Genomic DNA, 18,226 nt, shown 5'->3' with positions numbered 1-18,226 from the left:
ATAGTAGAAGACATAAACGTAATATTACAAGACGAACCGACCTTGCTTGACAGCGTGACCAAAAGTGAGATGGGCCTGTCTGTGTAAATTTGTAAATGTCTGTGTGAGTTTTAGAGTTGCCCTCGCTGCTAAATATGAGTTGTCGATAACCATAGGTACCGTATCCCCGGTATCCCCGTATATCCGATATAGTCATATAAGTAAGGTACACAGTACAAATAAATCTTAGGGGCTGTTGCTGTAAAGTAGGTACTAGAAACTTTATAAATTATCCTAAATAAAAAAAAATGCCAGCAATTATCTGTCACTCCCACTCATGTCACTCGTCGTTAACTTTACACTAGTCAGTTAGGTAGGTTCCTATATAAGCATGTCAAGAGTATAAATAGAAAGCTATGAATTAAACAGAAACAAGATACGTACCTACTAGATTTAATGAACACTAAAGGTATTTTTAGTTAGCGTGGCACAAAAGGCCAATTCTTATCTCAATATTAAAAATGACTCGAACGAAACGTATGAAAATTATCGCTAAATTGACTTCACACGATTATACGATACAGCTCTGCGACAGACGCACAGACATACAGAGGAGGCTTAGTATAGGGTCCCGTTTGGCATCATTTGGGTACGGAACCCTAAAAACAAAACACTGAATTTTTGTTTGTAAACAAATAGTGATTATTTTATGTACTTAAAATCATTAAATTCTCAATGTTAAGTTATTTTACTTATATTTTCTCAAATCTTTAAATCGGAGAAAAGCAGCTACAAATTTTAGTCCAAAAATTTATTGGAAGAATATCGTTATATATATCGATAAAAAATATTTAAATATATATATTTATGTATATATATTTTTACTTAACACGTAATTATTAGAAATCAAGCCATATTTATGAAATAGACTGTTTACCGCTTCATATTAGCATATTAATAAGTAAATTTGAGAATACATTCAATGAAAATAAGAGCTATGAAAATGGTACTTGTACAATCATATTTACCTGTGAAATGTACGTTTATTTGGGTTATTGCAGTAGGTTGTATCACAACTCAACACAGAACACGACACCATTCTGGAATCCTACCGTTTTATGCAAAAAATCGAAAGGATTTCAGAAAAAAACACAAAACAAATACGAAGAACATTTTGGCAGGAGGCGAAAGGAGGCTCACTGATTCAAAACGGGTCACGCTGTCATTTTGATTTTATCTCTTTACCACATATAGCTTATGCCGTAAGGATCGGTTTCTTCACTCGCACCTCTGCAAGTCTATTTACGCTAGTAATATTATGTTTATGGTAGAAGATCCGTTTAAGAACGACCTCCACTGAACTGGTTAATGGATGAAACGTATTTTATATAAAATTTAATATGTCAATAAATATATTGCTTAAGGGTTGTCTAAAAAATTTCAGTCCAAGATATGATTAATGAATAATATATTATTATTATTCTCTTTGTTTATTTTTTATTATTATTATTATTTAGAAGCCTGTAGAGGTGTCCCACTGCTGGGCAAAGGCCTCCCCATGGAGTTTTTCTATTAACAAAACCGTTAAGATTTTTTTTACCCGACTGCGAAGAAGGAGGGTTATTAAAATATTAATAATTTATAAAAAAAAAATAACGGTTTGGTTAATAGACAAATTCCATACTAATCGAAAGTAAAAAAAAGTAAAAATAAGTATGAAGTCCATAGAATATGCAAACGTTAGGTTGCCTATTTTTTCCCGTCACAACTCTCAGGTAGGCAGCTATAAACAGGTAAATCGATACTAGTAACTTGCACTAGACTGGTTTATGAATGAAAGTTAAATAAAAATAAAGATTATTTCATTACGAACACGGTGGTATAGGGTTGTCTGGGAAAAATCAGTCCTGAATTCCGGTTGTCGAATTTTAAAAGTGAAATATTGCAGCGAGTGAATGTGTGCGACTGAGAGGTCCCAAACAACAATCAACAAATGCCATAAAAGAGGATACAGCATAGCAGGCTGTTTGTGGTCCGTCTATTTAAAGAAAGAGAGTGCGCATGCTATTTGTTCTTGAAAATTAAAAGAATAGCGATAGACTCGTATATGCTGTGCATCATTTTGGAGTAGATTGTCGCCAATAAGGAAACACTTAATTGTAACGTAGCGACTGCACACACACACATTTAACCTCCCCCGCGAGCAAGTCGGTTAAAAACAAACTTGCGTCGAGCAGCGTACATCTGCTCACTGTACAGTGCGCGACTGCACACCGCGCGGCCGTCCGGCGCAGGAGATCTCGCGCAGCAATATTTCACTTTTTAAAATTCGGCAACAGGAATTCAGGACTGATTTTTCGCAGACAACACTAATGAAATAATCTTTATTTTCATTTACTTTCACTCATTAACCAGACCGGTGCAAGTTACTAATATCGATTTAAGTACCTGTTTATACCTGCCTACCCGAGAGTTGTGATGGGAAAAAAATAGGCAACCTAACGTTTGCATATTCTATGGACTTTCGATTGGTATGGAGTTTGTCTATTAACAAAACCGTTAAGATTTTTTTTTACCCGACTGCGAAGAAGGAGGGTTATTTAAATATTAATTAATCATATCCTGGACTGAAATTTTTTAGACAACCCATATGCAATATATTTATTTATTGACATATTAATGTTAATATAAAATAAGTTTCATCCATTAACCAGCTCGGTGAAGGTCGTTCTTAAACGGATCTTAGACAATGAGTAAAAATGATCAGGTCAATTTGACCAATATAACGAATTTTAGTTTTCCAATTTATTCTATAAAATAAACATATTGACACGATTATTTAATGATACAATGATTGTTAAAACAGTGGTGGGTTCATTGAAAAGATGTGAATGTGATCGGGATTAGCGTTCAAATTTAAGTAGCTACGGAGTAATCGTGAAAAATTGCTTTGTTTACACGATTGTTTAATTCCATTGAATTCCAATACAATGTTATTTGACAATAAATACGTTTAAATGTTTAAATTTGCGAAATAACAACTAGAATTTGACTATGTGACCCCTTCTGGCTATATGGATCCGCCCTTGCCGCTACACAGGTTCTAAAGTTGGGAAAAACTACCGTGCCTTGCCTGCAACGCTATCGATCCATATAGTCGTTCGAACTACAACAAAGTTGAAATTCGCTTTTTGTATTTCATGGAGTGTAGTGTGGGTGATGACTTTTCTGTTATACAATTTGATTCAAAGGGTTAAAAAACACTAGCGAGACTTTTTAATGTACAACATGAAATAAAATATTAACATGAAAATAAATAAATTTACCATACACGGATAACCGGGGCGCGTTAACCATGAGTTCGTGAAAGCAAACATGTTGTAGTATGTGTTTAAATTGTTGGAAACAAATGTAGAAAACATACATTATAATGAAAACTAATCGTGATGTCATTGTTGATATTCAACACTACACAACTGTTTACTGGCTTTGAATGATTTAAATATGTGCCAACATACGAGGCATAAATATAAGTGTTACTAACTTTCAAGATGCTATCATTCTATTTTTTTAACCCGTTGTTTCCCATTGACGCAGATCTAAGTCGATTTTTGTGACGACTAACCAAATAGGTAAAATAGTCCCTTTCCTTGGTCATAGAACTCTTCATCGGCCTGTTCATACAGTTAAAGTTATGTGCGAAGCAGCTATTCTGTTATAAAAGGAAATAACCTGCGGGAAAACATTGCCCTTTGGCATAGCCATTCATTTCTTTAGTATCAACTACATCCGTCAGTCGTTCTTCTCAGACTTTTTACGTCTATAAAAACGTTTCCGCTCTAATTTGGTCAAATGAAATAAAAGATGCGCGTCTAAAGCGCCAGCAACAGAAGGCTATACGTCAACGTCAGTTTTTAATGCCTTCAGAAAAATAGACATGGCATTACGAAGGCTGAATTATATTTCAAACTAGCTGTTGCCCGCGGCTTCGCCCCCGTGATAATTTTTCCAAATTTTCTTTCATAAAAACCTTCTCCTGACAATAACAAACACGACAAAAAAAGAATTAGTGAAATCGGTACAGCCATTCCCGAGTTTTGCGCTTAGCAACACATTTAACGATTAATTTTTATTTATTACAAGATAATATGCCTGAGTCACACGGTAGTCCCACTAATATTGTTTTTATCCCAGAAAACTGCATTGGTTCCTGCGGGATAGCGGGAAACGAATTGTACACGAACGGAGTTGCGGGTGACAGGTCAGTTTCACATAAAAGAATTCGACGGGAACGGATTTCATGGTATGCCTGAACGAAACTGTCGACGTGAAGTATGAGCTCCGTGATGATTATACTTAAAACTGAAATTCAACACCAAAAAATCTACGACAATGTTGCCACTGAAATAAAATGTGTGTACAATAGTACATTCCTTTTTTTAAAACACAAGATAGATTATTCTTTTTATTAGTAATTTCGATTCTATAATTTAAAGAAGTAATTTTGTTTACTTACTTTTACATAAAAATACTAGACGCCTGAATAAAAACTTAATTATTTCGTAATTTTTGGCTGAAAAACTGGTATTGTGCTTGTATTTCTTCAGGTATTCATAACATTTGGTGCAATTATTTACAATTAAGATAAAATCAAACTAATATTTGATTTATTTTTTTACATACATTTAGCTAATCAACAAAACTGCAGAGTAATAGTGTGTAGCGCGCTTTATGGGGTTTATAGAGGCTAATTATGGTGGTTAAAACTGTAAAAAAAAATATTTCATTTAACCTTTTCAAATTCCTTTCCTGGGATTTTAATATGAGGCCTATTACTAAGACTCAGTTGTCCGTCTGTCATTAGGCTGTACTGTATCTCATAACATAAACCATGGCAGTTGAAATTTTCACAGATAATGTATTCTGTTGCGGCCATAACAACAAATACGAAAAAACGGAATAAAATAAATATTCAGGACTACACTGTGGTAGAACAACGCAACCTTATCCTGTTTATGTTCATTAGAATAAAATTGTCTTAATGTTAGTTGAGAGTTGAAAATAAGTTAGTAAATTTTTTTTTCACAAAATCCTTATTTAATAACAATACAAGGAATCATATTAAAAAAGGTTATTATTATTCTCCTCAATGGCGGCCTTAAGGCTTAGGCCAATGTCAGTTAAATTAAAGATAAATATATTCTTCTTCTTCACGTTGTACGGTGATTGTAGTTTTTGCAACTTGATAGCAAAATTCCAGAAACCACGCGGAGACAACTTGCGCATTAAAAAATGACAGACACGAGAGCAATGTAGAATTTTGTGATCACTGTTAAAAAAGGTTGGCGAAACCTGAAAAGTTTATTTGACAGTGATAGATGTGTGACAGTGACAGTGACATATCTGTCGTAGATTTTTTGGTCTTGAATTCCAGTTTTTATTATAGTTCCGAACAAACGAAATATAAAAATGTTAGCAACGTTATTTTGATAACAGCTACATCTAACGGTCGGATCCAACACTAACAACGATTAGCTGATTTAGTGCTGCCATCTAAGCTCAAATGTTAGAAATAGTGTACTCACTGCTTTTCTCTTGTCAGCGCCCTCTACCGGCAATCCTTGACCAGGCACGGACGCTCTGCCGCGGAAAATTTCCATCATTTTAGTCATTGCACTTGGCCTCCTCGACGCTGATGCCGTCACTGTGTGATAATACTGTTGGGACGAAAAAAAAGTGCTAGTTGTATGTTTACACAGTAGAATATACTCCTTTTACTGTGGGTTGGGTACATCATCATCACCAGATCATGTGCAAGATTAGCAACGTCTGTCTGTGCAACACACATCGACGGGTCTCTGACTCAACCTCGTACATGAAATTTTATGAAATTGGAAAACCCATTTTAGGATGTGTGAAACTACAGATTGAAGAATAAGGCCTAATGAAGCGTCGATTCAATATGTAGTTTCTCGACAGTATGAAAAACAAATATTAGCATTGCAATGGCACTGCTGACACAATTTTTAATTTTACTAAACAGCGGTCAGTCGACCAAACCAAGTGGGTCGCCTGAATGCAACTGATCGCTGCGAAGACACCCGCTACACCCATTGGCAGATTTGTCTTATGTCCCAGACTGTCTTATTTTTCCTACTGGAACTGGACGCAAGAAAATAAACACGGGTAACGTGACGGCAGTTTTGGATCGACCTTGCACACGGTACCTACAGAGAAAAGGAACGGTATAATGTCTTCATAAAAACGACCGGAACGCGAGTTATACTTACGCGCCAGAAATTCTCAGCATACCTCGGCAACCATCAGTAGCGAGTGCTCGGCGGTTACGTACGTCGGCGCGGGACTCACGCGCATTTATTACGTACCTAATTAAGTCACGACGATATAAACTATACCGTTCGATGTACGGATATTTAATCGTCTATATCGAAACCGGAATTGTCATTTTTTAGATTACCAATTCAACAATAAAGCTTTTCGCACATGCCAGAAGAGGCCCAAATACTTCTCCGTAGCTAATTTGTAGATAACAAATATACGTAGTGATGAAGCTAAATAAAACCATTTAAAAACAAAATACGTTTTGTGGTTTAACTTAAAATGCATTTTTGTTAAACACTACTAAGTCCATTCCTTCCATAATTTCTTTCTTAAGATACTAAAATGACAGTCCGAAATGTCAAAAGTAAAAATAATGTGGCCAGCATAAAAGGAACAGTGCTGCTCCATGATTTCGGTTTCGTAAATAACCGATAAAATGTATATTTTACGATAGCAAAAATAACATTATAGCATTCAATATTCTACTTTCCATTTTGAAAATATAAATACACTTTTACGATAAAGTGATAAAATCTAAGCACAGGTAAAAATACAGTGTTCATCACTTAGTGCCAACGTAAAAAATAATACAGAGGGGCTACTACAAAACTAGAAAAACGAAGTTCGTATGGCACCGTCCCTTTCACTCGCGTATTAAATGAGATAAGCGGTTTCTCATATTATTTAGTTAATGTAAAACTTACTTAGAATGAAATTGACACTTAAACATCATCATCTATAAAAAGCCGAAATATGTCGAAAACGGTCGCATTTTTATTAGACCTATTTTACCTTTTCTAGTATGTCCTAAGTGGCCTACATTTTAGTACATCACGGATCCGTTCATATCTTAATATTTTACGACATACATACATAGTACCTACAAAATCTTTCGGTGATAACCGGTTGAGGCACATCACTATTTATGAGACGCAAAAAAACAGGTAACACATGAAACGTCATTTTAGTATCCCGAATTATGGGACAGACCATAGTGATGAAGCTAAATAAAACCGTTTAAAAACCAAATACATTTTGTGGTTTAACGTAAAATGTATTTTTTTAAATACTAATTAGTCCATTCCTTCCATGATTTCCTAAAGCTCCTAATCCTTTCCCTATTTTAAATTTCATGTGACATTATCAAATGCATAACTGAAGAGTGTCAGTTAGTAGGCAGCCTTATCGCCCGTTTGTGTACCGAGCCAGCGTTAACTAATACGGTATTTGACAACTCCCTAATTTGCCATATCTTAATATTATTTTGAAAATATAGATATACTGATAGTGTTTAACGAGGTAGCTTAAAAATTGTTTCTCTATTCGATAACAGGCATTGTGATTTTTTAATTTATAAAACATATACAAAATAGTCAAGTACCGTATTATATCAAGGACGCTGCCGAGACATTATACTGCTCTTTTTTCTGTACTGTGCCTTGCACGAGTTCTCCCCACCCGGTGATGTTGAAAATGTGACACTAGTTTAGCCAGCCACCAGGCGTTTTTAGGGTTCCGTACACAAAGGGTGCCAACGGGACCCTATTAATAAGACTCCGCTGTCTGTCTGTCTGTCTCTGTCTGTCTGTCTGTCCGTCCGTCTGTCACTAGCTATGTCATTTGAATATTTACCTTTAAGTTTGCGATTTTAATGACGTAGTTACTGTCTGATTGTGTGGTTTATTCGTTTTTGTGCAAAATTAATAAAGAAATTTATGAACCACAAACCTCAATGAAGCCAACTTTGATAAAGCGCTCGCCAAATCCACACCGTATAATCCCCTTGTTCCCCGTACATAACCAACTACCATTGCCAGCACTCGGAGAGGACAAATAATTCCTACTCCAAAACCGTGTATTGTACTATGAATTATTTTTCCTTGTACAAAACCAACGTCATGGGCCGGTAATGTACGAGGAAATATAATTCATAGTACAATACCCGGTTTTGGAGTAGGATCCTTTAACGCCTTGTACAGAACTATACATTTTTAATGAAGTTTATTTTCACAATCGCGGTTTTTCGCGAAGGGCCAAAACTACACAAAAGCGGGAGAAAAAATGCGATTGTGAAAATAAGCTTGAGTAATGCTTTCTTACTAAACTTTGTTCTGTACAAGGCATTAGAGAATCCTACTCCAAAACCGGGTATTGTAAGAATTATTTTTCCTTTTACATTACCGGCCACGACATTGGTTTTGTACAAGGAAAAAAAATCCTACTCCAAAACCCGGTTTTGTAGTAGGAATTATTTGTCCTCTCCCAGTGCTGGTAATGGAAGTTGGTTATGTACGGGGAACAAGAGGTATAATCACTGTTTACCTATTGTTTTTTACACGAAAAAAATCATACTAAGTATTAAACACTAATTACAAAGATCATAATACAGTTAAAAATGTATTCACACTAGTCGAGCTTCTTATTATTTAATTACACAACATACGAAGTCCGCCGAATTTCCCGCGTGGTTAAAATTTTTTTTTTAACCACGCGCGGCGCTTCGCGGGCAATAGTTTCAGAAGCAAACAGCCAGAACCAAAGAGGATGAGGATTAAAATTGTTTTTTATTCGAAATACTTAAGCCAAAGGTCAAACCACTATGGATGATCTTTTCTGATTTAATCTGAACTAAAGTATTGATAGTTTTACCCGGCTGTCACTGCCTGGGTGGCGATGAGCCGACCCGTCCCGCGCTTTCACTGTAGGAGCACCCGGGGTTGATGGGGTCGAAGCCTCTGACTCGGCTTTGACCTCCGGCTTGTCCTCCTCTGGCTTCCCTGTTGCATCTTTGTACGGCACGCCAGTTTTTGTCATACTCTGTAAGAATAAATAATTAAAGCGATTATCAAACTGTTTTCACAATTCCCAAAGAAAAAGGAAACCAACGAAAAATGATGTGACTTATTGGCCTATATTTACTACGTTAAAAATAATGAATATATAAATTTATTATTTGAATTTGTATGTATGTACACACTTGACATATATACGACGGCCCAAAGACAGAATGCATTGTTTTTTTTCTTTATGTAGTGTCAAGGGTCAATGACCATGTCAGTGGCGTAATTATTTTCAATTCGAAAACTGTTCGCATCATAATAAACAAAGAAAATTTCGAAATTAATAATTTATCATTATCAACGCCCAGCAGATACCGTTGAACTTAGAAAACTAAAGTTTTACATAGGTTTTTTTTAACCCGCTTATTTATTTATTCATTTCACCACTAAGTATGTAACTACAGTATCTATGAATGTAACGGAAACTTCGAACTTGATTTTCACCCAATTCCTATTGTGGTATTGACACTAAACTATGACGAAGTTGATAGATCAATTTAACAGAATGGTGTAAAATAGTCCCAAAAACACTTGGTCAAATGTTTGACGCTTTATTATTTAGTATGGTTGTTGAGTGGACCATAGTAAAAATAGAGAAAAAAAGCATTAAGCTTACCTGCACTGCAGCCTTGACTTGTTTCATAATAGACGGTTGCTTTTTGGTCTCTCCACGCGGGCGCGTCTTGAAAATATCGAAGAGGGCAGGTCTTCGACTCACCCCGGTTGTTCCTACGGGAAACGAAAATGATATAGTGACATCGAAAGTACAATGAGTCACAGTAAAACCATTTCACAACATATGTCGCTGAGACAGCGAAAGAAATCATCAGCAAACATTATAACTTAATCATGACATTTTCAGTAAAAAAAAAACTATAATGCTCTACATTAAACTGTGGCTGCATATGAAACAAAAAGTCTAAAATTATTAAATGCGAGAGAAAAATAATGCTAAGAAGACACGATAACTTTTAGTTCCGTTATTAATCATAAACTAATATGTACGTGTTGTTCATGTTCTCGTATGCTATGTATACCGTACACAGTATGAAGGTTCTGTATTTAATAGCTGTTATATTTTTAACAGTTATATCGCTAATGACAAACAAACAACTGAATCAATATCTGACTGATTAGTAATATCGGCAGTTAACGAACCGGGGAGGCATTTGTATGTGGGTATAATATTTATTATACTTATTTGTATGTTATCTTGCAGGTATCATGCAATCATTGTTGTGAGTATGTTTAACAAGTTCTTACCGTGCAGTAATGTCATTCATTAAATATACTGTTTATTTTTATTGCTGTAAGCTGAGGTCAGTTCAAAGGCCAGTATAAAGTATACAATCTGGATCTTGTAACTGCATGCATGGTTTTTACCGTGTACTATATATTATTAGCTGAGTGTATTGTAGGAACTAGGCTGATTAGCGCTGGCAGGTGGTAAAACTGACCACCTGGCAGGTTAGATTGACTTTATTATGTATAATGGTAGTATTTTTATATTGTATGTTTCTAGAATTTGACTTTAAAACGATTGACAGCGGTATACATGCCGGAGCACAGATTGCTCCCGACAGCCTGAGCGGCCGGAACTATCTATGTAAATGTATTTATAAGTTCTACCAAGTTCTACAATAAATCTAAATCAGCGGAACAATAACCTTGTTTATTTAATATAAGTTTAAAGTCACGCGCGTAGATCCCCAGTACATAAGCTCTTACCTAGTTACAGTCCCCACAAGACGGGGATCGTTACCCCGCACCTCCACCACTTGTGGGGGCTGTAACTAGGTAAGAGCTTATGTACTGGGGATCTACGCGCGTGACTTTAAACTTATATTAAATAAACAAGGTTATTGTTCCGCTGATTTAGATTTATTGTAGAACTTGGTAGAACTTATAAATACATTTACATAGATAGTTCCGGCCGCTCAGGCTGTCGGGAGCAATCTGTGCTCCGGCATGTATACCGCTGTCAATCGTTTTAAAGTCAAATTCTAGAAACATACAATATAAAAATACTACCATTATACATAATAAAGTCAATCTAACCTGCCAGGTGGTCAGTTTTACCACCTGCCAGCGGTATACAGCCTAGTTCCTACATTATCTATCTACATTCTAACTCTTGTAAGGCTAGCGACAGTCAAATAAGTGCAGTATGAAGCGCCCATCTTATTGTTGTATAATAAGCTGGATACTCTTATATTTGGCATCTCAAAATTTGTCTCAAAGGTCTCATAAAATCTCGCGTCCATGTTTTAAGATATTAAGGTTTAAGATTATTTATTTCTCATAAGATTTACAATTACGTGCTGAGAAAACATATTTTTCTAAAAAACTAAATTAAATGCGCTAAAAATTAAAAATATTCAAGGTCAAACATAATGATAGTCATTTTTTGCAATAGATTTTAGCTCGTATATATACTCATCAAAAGGGCCTATATCAAATTATCAAATTTGTCTAGGTATAATGAGTATTCCAAGACTATTTTGTAGTGTGTATATTAGGTACTTACTTATGCACTTGCATGAAAAATTTAAACTCTCTGAATTATAGTAACAGAGATAATACCACCTTAAAACTAAACCATAAATCCTTTTTATTCCATAGTGATCCCGCGGGGATTTAGGAAAATCCCTTCCTGGTGCACCCTTATGACATGACACTCAAAGAGTGTCTGCCAAATGCCAAGTCTCAAGCTCAAGTGGTTAAGTCTGTGCAGTGCGTTTGTCCGGGACTTGCAGATGACCTTGTATAAATGGCAAGTGATGCGCGCTCTCCGCTCTCTATCTCAACAACTATTAGAGCTAGAGACTCGACATTTAACAGAGATATTCTTTGATGATCCTTGAAGATATACGAGTACAAAGAATGTGTTCCAGAGGTTTTAGAGTGATTGGTTTTTAGAGCTAGTGGTTTTAGAGGTATATAAAACATTACAAGGATTGGCTGCAGAGTTGTTACCATGTATAGTCTGCTGGTACATCGGATGCGGTTGTCCCTCGTCGGCGGATCCACGCCGCTTGCGCTCGCCAACCGACTGCGTGCTGCGCGTGATTGCCGCATCGAGACGTTGTTCTGAAAATAAACGACATATCATTTTTATCTGACTAGCTCGAAAAGGCATTCTTCCTCCTTTGAAAATATGCGTGGCACAGCGCTTTTGCCCGTCTAGCAAAGGAAATTCGTACGTGTAAACGTCATAGTGACTACGCATTAATTATGAAGGAAAATCGTAATGGCTGCCTTTGAAAAGGTTCCATGGTGGCTCATGAATTGGACACAGTTTATCAAAAAGGATCCAAAGCACTGTCATGTTATTCTTAAAATTCGCTTTATTCCTACTGAAAGCAGATCCAAAATTTAAAAAAAAATACGGTTTGCATCCTTCCTTTTTGCTAAACTACGTCCAATTAAATTCCTTGACCGTTAACCAAATGTTTATCTAAGATTAGAAAAAAAAACAGAATGTTTTCCCAATGTATATTCTAAAACACTCTGTTTTCATTTTGTCTACAAAGAAAATAAAAAAAAAAACATGACAAAAATATTTAAAAAAAGTAATTTAAAATTAGTTGAAAGATCCTGTAATTCATAAAAAATGGTTCCCTACCTTTTTCCAACTCACGATTACCAACTGTTTAATTTGCCAAACTGTTTCATTTCCCGACTCGCGATTTTCTATGAAACCATTTTTTTCGGAACTTTCATAAAACAAACCCAACCTACTGTAATTTATTGAATCAGGCGTTACTTTGCGGAGGTCCATATCAATGAACTAAAAGAATTTCTTTGCTCACACGCGACCTGTTCGATGGCTAAGTTTATGCAAGATATTCGCGTGTTCATTCAGTTCCTCCACCTCCAAACTGTAAGAACACACACAAATCACACAAACCCATCTATCACCACCACCACAATACACTGACGCGTTTCAAACTCAACCAAAGCTCATCTTCAGAGCAACACAACCGTACACCATACTACCAGGCCCCTGTACTACAAAAGTTACAAGTGCTACAATTCTACAAAATTGTAACATTTTACTAAGAGAAAATATACAATTTTGTAGAATTGTAGCACTTGTAACTTTTGTGCTACAGGGGCCAGATGTTAGACTAATAAACTACAATAAACGTTATAATTTGTCACTGTTACTCCTTCAGTACCCACCTGGTCTATATTTTTTCTTAAGCAAAACTACCCACAACATATTAATAAATTTCAATCGTCATAATTATAAAACTACCTTGAATTCTTATTTATTTACTGTAAAGGCATGTTTTATTAATCCTAACTGTTATTGCTGAAATTAGACCCAAGCTAGCAAGGGAGATGGTACTTTTACCTGTTCATGAACACGCATATCTTGCAGAAACTTAGCTATCATAAGGTCGCGGATGAGCAAATAAATTATTTTAGTTCACTAACCTACACACTAGTGTTCTATGAAAGCATAAGAAAATACACTGAGAAAAAATTTTCGTTTCGGAGAAAATTGAAAGTTGGGAAATGAAACATTTGGCAAAAAATAATTAAGAACCCGATAAAGAATAGCGCAACTTTTTATTCGGTTCATGTTTGAATGAATAAATAAATAAACTATTTGTGAGAATTGTGGTTCTATTAATTTTTTAAGTAATATTTCATTTTCATCCATCACGAGCCGCTATTTTATAAAATTAGGCATAAGTTAATTACATATTTTTTGTTACATTACAAACATACATCTACTATACATGTTTTTCATTAGGTATAAGCTATGAATAAATAAATCTCATAATCTTCATTCTTCTTATCACCTTTATGCTGATGATCTACAAATTTATTCCCAAGGCATGCTTGCTGACCTTCTGTCGGTTACCATCGAATCCATTAACCTGGATTTGACAAAGATCTTAAGGTGGAGCCAACGATATGGCCTAAAGGTTAACCCGACGAAGACCCAAGTCATCTTTATTGGCACCTCGAAACTGCTCCCAAGGGTTGACTTTGTATCTTTGCCATCTGTATTTTTCGACGGAGTTCTGATACCATTTGCCGATCAGGTAAAAAGTATGGGTGTTATTTTGGACCGCACTTTGTCATGGTCTCCGTATGTGAGTGAGATTAGCAGGAAGGTGTTTGCTGCGATGGGATCCCTAAGACGCCTTCAGAATTTCCTTCTATTTGCTACGAAGGTTGCGCCTTCACAGACTTTACTGCACCCTATTTTCGATTATGCTGACATTTGTTATCCCGATATTTTAGAAGAGCACTTGAATAAACATGAGCGAATTCAAAATCTGTGCATTCGGTTGATATTTATTTGGCCTACGTAAATATGATCATGTTTCTTATTTCCGATCACAGCTCAAGTGGCTCCCTATCCGCTTTTGCCGAAACTCTCATATTCTCCATCTTCTCTACGGCATTATCTTCAACCCTGCAATTCCTTGCTACCTCAAAACGCGATTAAGCTATGTTACTTCTGTTCGTTGCTCTCAGAACTTTCTCCTTACTGTCCCTCTTTCAAACTCTAAATTCTATGTTTATTCTTACACTGTCCAGGCCACTCGGTTATGAAACTCCCTCCGATAGACTTGAGGCGCGCAAAGCCATTGCCTATCTTTAAGTTTATGCTTAGAGAGCACTATCTGTCATCTTGCGTGTGAATATTATAATTAGCTTATTTATATATTTTTATGGTATCTATCTACGTATGTGTATTGTATGTGTTAGTTTTGTGTATTCTTGATATTGTTCTAATCTACTGTAAATCGCACCACCTGCTAAAATTTATTCCGTACTTTTGTCCATTGTAAAGATCGCTCTGAAGCGATAAGGCCGCCTATTGCTTACCTTAGAAAATCTCTATGTATATACCTGTGTTTTCTGTACTGCGTACTGTGTTAGTGTGCAATAAAGAGTTGTATTGTAAATTATTACAAGTCAGGTAGCAACCTATTACTATTGTACCGTTTTGTCAAACTTTGCTAAAAGTGCCTCCGAAGCGGTAACGTTTCGTGTGCTCTGTCTACCCCATTTGGGAATACAGGCGTGATGTTTGTGTGTGTATGTGATTTAACATTTTAAACAGTAAAATAATAGTCATAAAAATAAATATTTGTACCAGATGGCACAATTGTGCATACGTTAATTAGACCTACGTAAGCAGTGGATCTCTTCCGGTCAACCTTCGAGTGAATGAGTGAGGATGCCATTTAATCAACAGTCATATAGTTAAACCAATAAAGATTGTGAGCGATACTGGCAAAGGCACGTATTGCCACAATTTCAGACAGTGAAAAATAGTAATTATATCTAGAATGGTCTTACAGCCTTTAGCATTATCATTTTAATGTAGATACCCGTACATACTGTATTTGAATAAATAAATATGTATATTAAAGCAATTTATTCAGTACCTACTTACTAATATGATTTAATTATTTGCATCTTATCAGCCACTCAAATAATCAATATCTAAGAGAAGAAATTATCTATTATTGATAATGAGCTAGTCGTATTACTTCCCGTGTTGATATTTTATTAAAAGTTACATTAATCACGTCACTTTAATTTATAAACCTTTTCAGTTCATATTGATTATTAATATGCCTGTACAGTGTGGTACCCCTTAACGGGCACATATTAAAACTGACAATAATATATTGCATTACTAATTAAATTAAGATAAGATTACTTTGAATAGCTACACAATTCGACTTCGTAGAACTGTTTTCAGTGAAAAGCAAATACTGTGTAAGCATTGTAATCCTTCCTTACTATTATAAAGAGGAAAGTGAGTTTGTTTGTTTGTTTGTTTGTTACGCTTTCACGCCGTAACTACTGCACCGATTCCTATGAAATTTTGCATACGTCATATTAGAGGTCCAGAATAAATAATAGGATATTTTTTATCCCGAAAAAAATTGTCATTCCCAAGGGATGACCAAAAGGTTGTTTTTGTATTCTAACCGCTGAGCTGACTCTCCACTACATACTATACTACATAGACTATGAATGCACATTACACAAACGTTTTTTTAATAATGTGTTAAAAAGCATGCTTGCTCGCTTGCTGCACCATTTCTTGCATAATCACATGCTTGCTTACACGATTGCTTCCACGCTTGCTTGCATGCTTGCTTGCATGCTTGCTTGCATGCTTGAATGCAGGCTTGAATGCATGCTTACTACTAGCACTATTTCTTGCAAAATTTCATGCTTGCTTGCATGCTTGAATGCACGCTCGAATGCATGCTTGCTTGCACTATTCCTTGCATAATTACATGCTTGCTTACATGCTCACTTGCATGCCTGCTTGCATGCCTACTTGCATATTTGTTTGCCTACTTGCATGCCTGCTTGCATGTTTGTTTGCTTGCTTGCATGCTTGCTTGCATGCTTGCTTGCACTATTCCTTGCATAATTACATGCTTCCTTACATGCTTACTTGCATGCTTGCTTGCATGCTGACTTGCATGCTTACTTGCACGCTTGCTTGCATGCTTGCTGCATGCTTTAATGCATGTTTGCTTGCATGCTCGAATGCATGATTGCTTGCACTATTCCTTGCATAATTACATGCTTCCTTACATGCTCACTTGCATGCTTGCTTGCATGCTGACTTGCATGCTTACTTGCACGCTTGCTTGCATGCTTGCTTGCATGCTTGAATGCATGTTTGCTTGCATGCTCGAATGCATGCTTGCTTGCACTATTCCTTACATACTAACATGCTTGCTTGCATGCTAGAATGCAGCTTTGAATGCATGCTTGCTTGCATGCTCGAATGCATGCTTGCTTGCACTATTCCTTGCATAATTACATGCTTCCTTACACGCTCACTTGCATGCTTGCTTGCATGCTAGAATGCAACTTTGAATGCATGTTTGCTTGCATGCTCGAATGCATGATTGCTTGCACTATTCCTTGCATAATTACTTGCTTGCTTGCATGCTTGCTTACATGCTCACTTGCATGCTTGCTGGCTTGCTTGCTTGATTGCTTGCTTCTTTGAAATGTTAATGGTTAACGCGAGCGAAGCCGCGGGTATAAGCTAGTTATTTAATATCGCTACTGCTTGGTCCAAGAAACGTTATTATGGAAAAAGTTTGAAAAAAAATATAATTATAAATAGAACCGACTACAAAAAACCATGAAAATAATTGTCTACCACTGAAGTCGGTGCCTCAGCACGAGCCAGCTGGAGTGGACCTATAGTCGTCTACCTCACATACATACTATACGCGTATATTGGGCTTCAATCACTCCTGCTGGCTCGTGCTGAGGCACCGACTTCAGACTGGTAGATAAATATTTTCATGGTTTTATGTAATCGGTTCTATTTTATGTTATAATTTTTTTGCGCTTTTATTTGTATATAATCTAAGATTCAATAGTTTAATGTCAACTGCTCAACACCTGTTACGAAAGATTGCTTGTTCCGATGCAGAGATGTTCATTATTGAGGAGTCCTGGTGCTTCACCACCCATTCCATTTCACCATATACATTACGACGAGCATAAATTGCTTAGCAACAACTGTGTTAAAGAAATTGAAAATCAACCCGTGAAGTACTTGTTATTAAGTAGTAGCTTTGTTGGTTAAATGTGGTCTTCATCATCAGTTGACTTCACCAAATGATGATTTTCAAGAGCAAATGCTCGAGTTACTACTAAATATATCCAAATTACCATAGGTGTCTCTACAATATTTGAAGAGTTCCCTCGATTTCCTTAGGATCCAATCATCAGATCCAGATTTGGTGTTTATGGGACCTAATTCTGAGGTAACAAACCTCCTCCTTCTTTATTGAAATCGGTTAAAAAAATAACTCCTGATTATAATGTACCAGTTCACTGTGTCAAGAAATGCCCGCATGCCGATCAGATAACATACTGTAACCTAAGAGGTGCCACTCTGCATACGGGAAAACATGTTTAAACGTTTCTCACAGCCTATTAAAATCATGTAGTATTGCGCATGGTAACGTTATGTTTCCAATACGATCGATGAAAATAATAAACGTAGTTCGCTACAAGGAAAGCTACATTTTGAACGCGGT

The 18,226-nt window shown here is 36.1% G+C and overlaps 1 protein-coding gene across 3 annotated transcripts in view; it reads right to left on the bottom strand.

The window, feature by feature from the left end:
• LOC141433708 (uncharacterized) overlaps window positions 1-18,226 on the bottom strand; it is a 99,171-nt gene that overhangs the window by 64,231 nt on the left and 16,714 nt on the right. For all 3 annotated transcript variants that reach the window (XM_074095819.1, XM_074095811.1, XM_074095804.1), the window contains exons 4-7: window positions 12,138-12,251; window positions 9,778-9,890; window positions 8,971-9,138; window positions 5,565-5,696 (exon numbers count right to left, since the gene is read on the bottom strand). In XM_074095819.1, the coding sequence (XP_073951920.1) occupies window positions 5,565-5,696; window positions 8,971-9,138; window positions 9,778-9,890; window positions 12,138-12,251 (527 nt within the window). The remainder of the gene's footprint in view (window positions 1-5,564; window positions 5,697-8,970; window positions 9,139-9,777; window positions 9,891-12,137; window positions 12,252-18,226) is intronic.

Source organism: Choristoneura fumiferana, chromosome Z (genome assembly GCF_025370935.1).
Source record: "Choristoneura fumiferana chromosome Z, NRCan_CFum_1, whole genome shotgun sequence".
In the NCBI taxonomy this organism is placed as follows: domain Eukaryota; kingdom Metazoa; phylum Arthropoda; class Insecta; order Lepidoptera; family Tortricidae; genus Choristoneura; species Choristoneura fumiferana.
The sequence above is the reverse complement of the archived record's forward strand: the minus strand, read 5'-3'. Positions and strand labels throughout refer to the sequence as shown.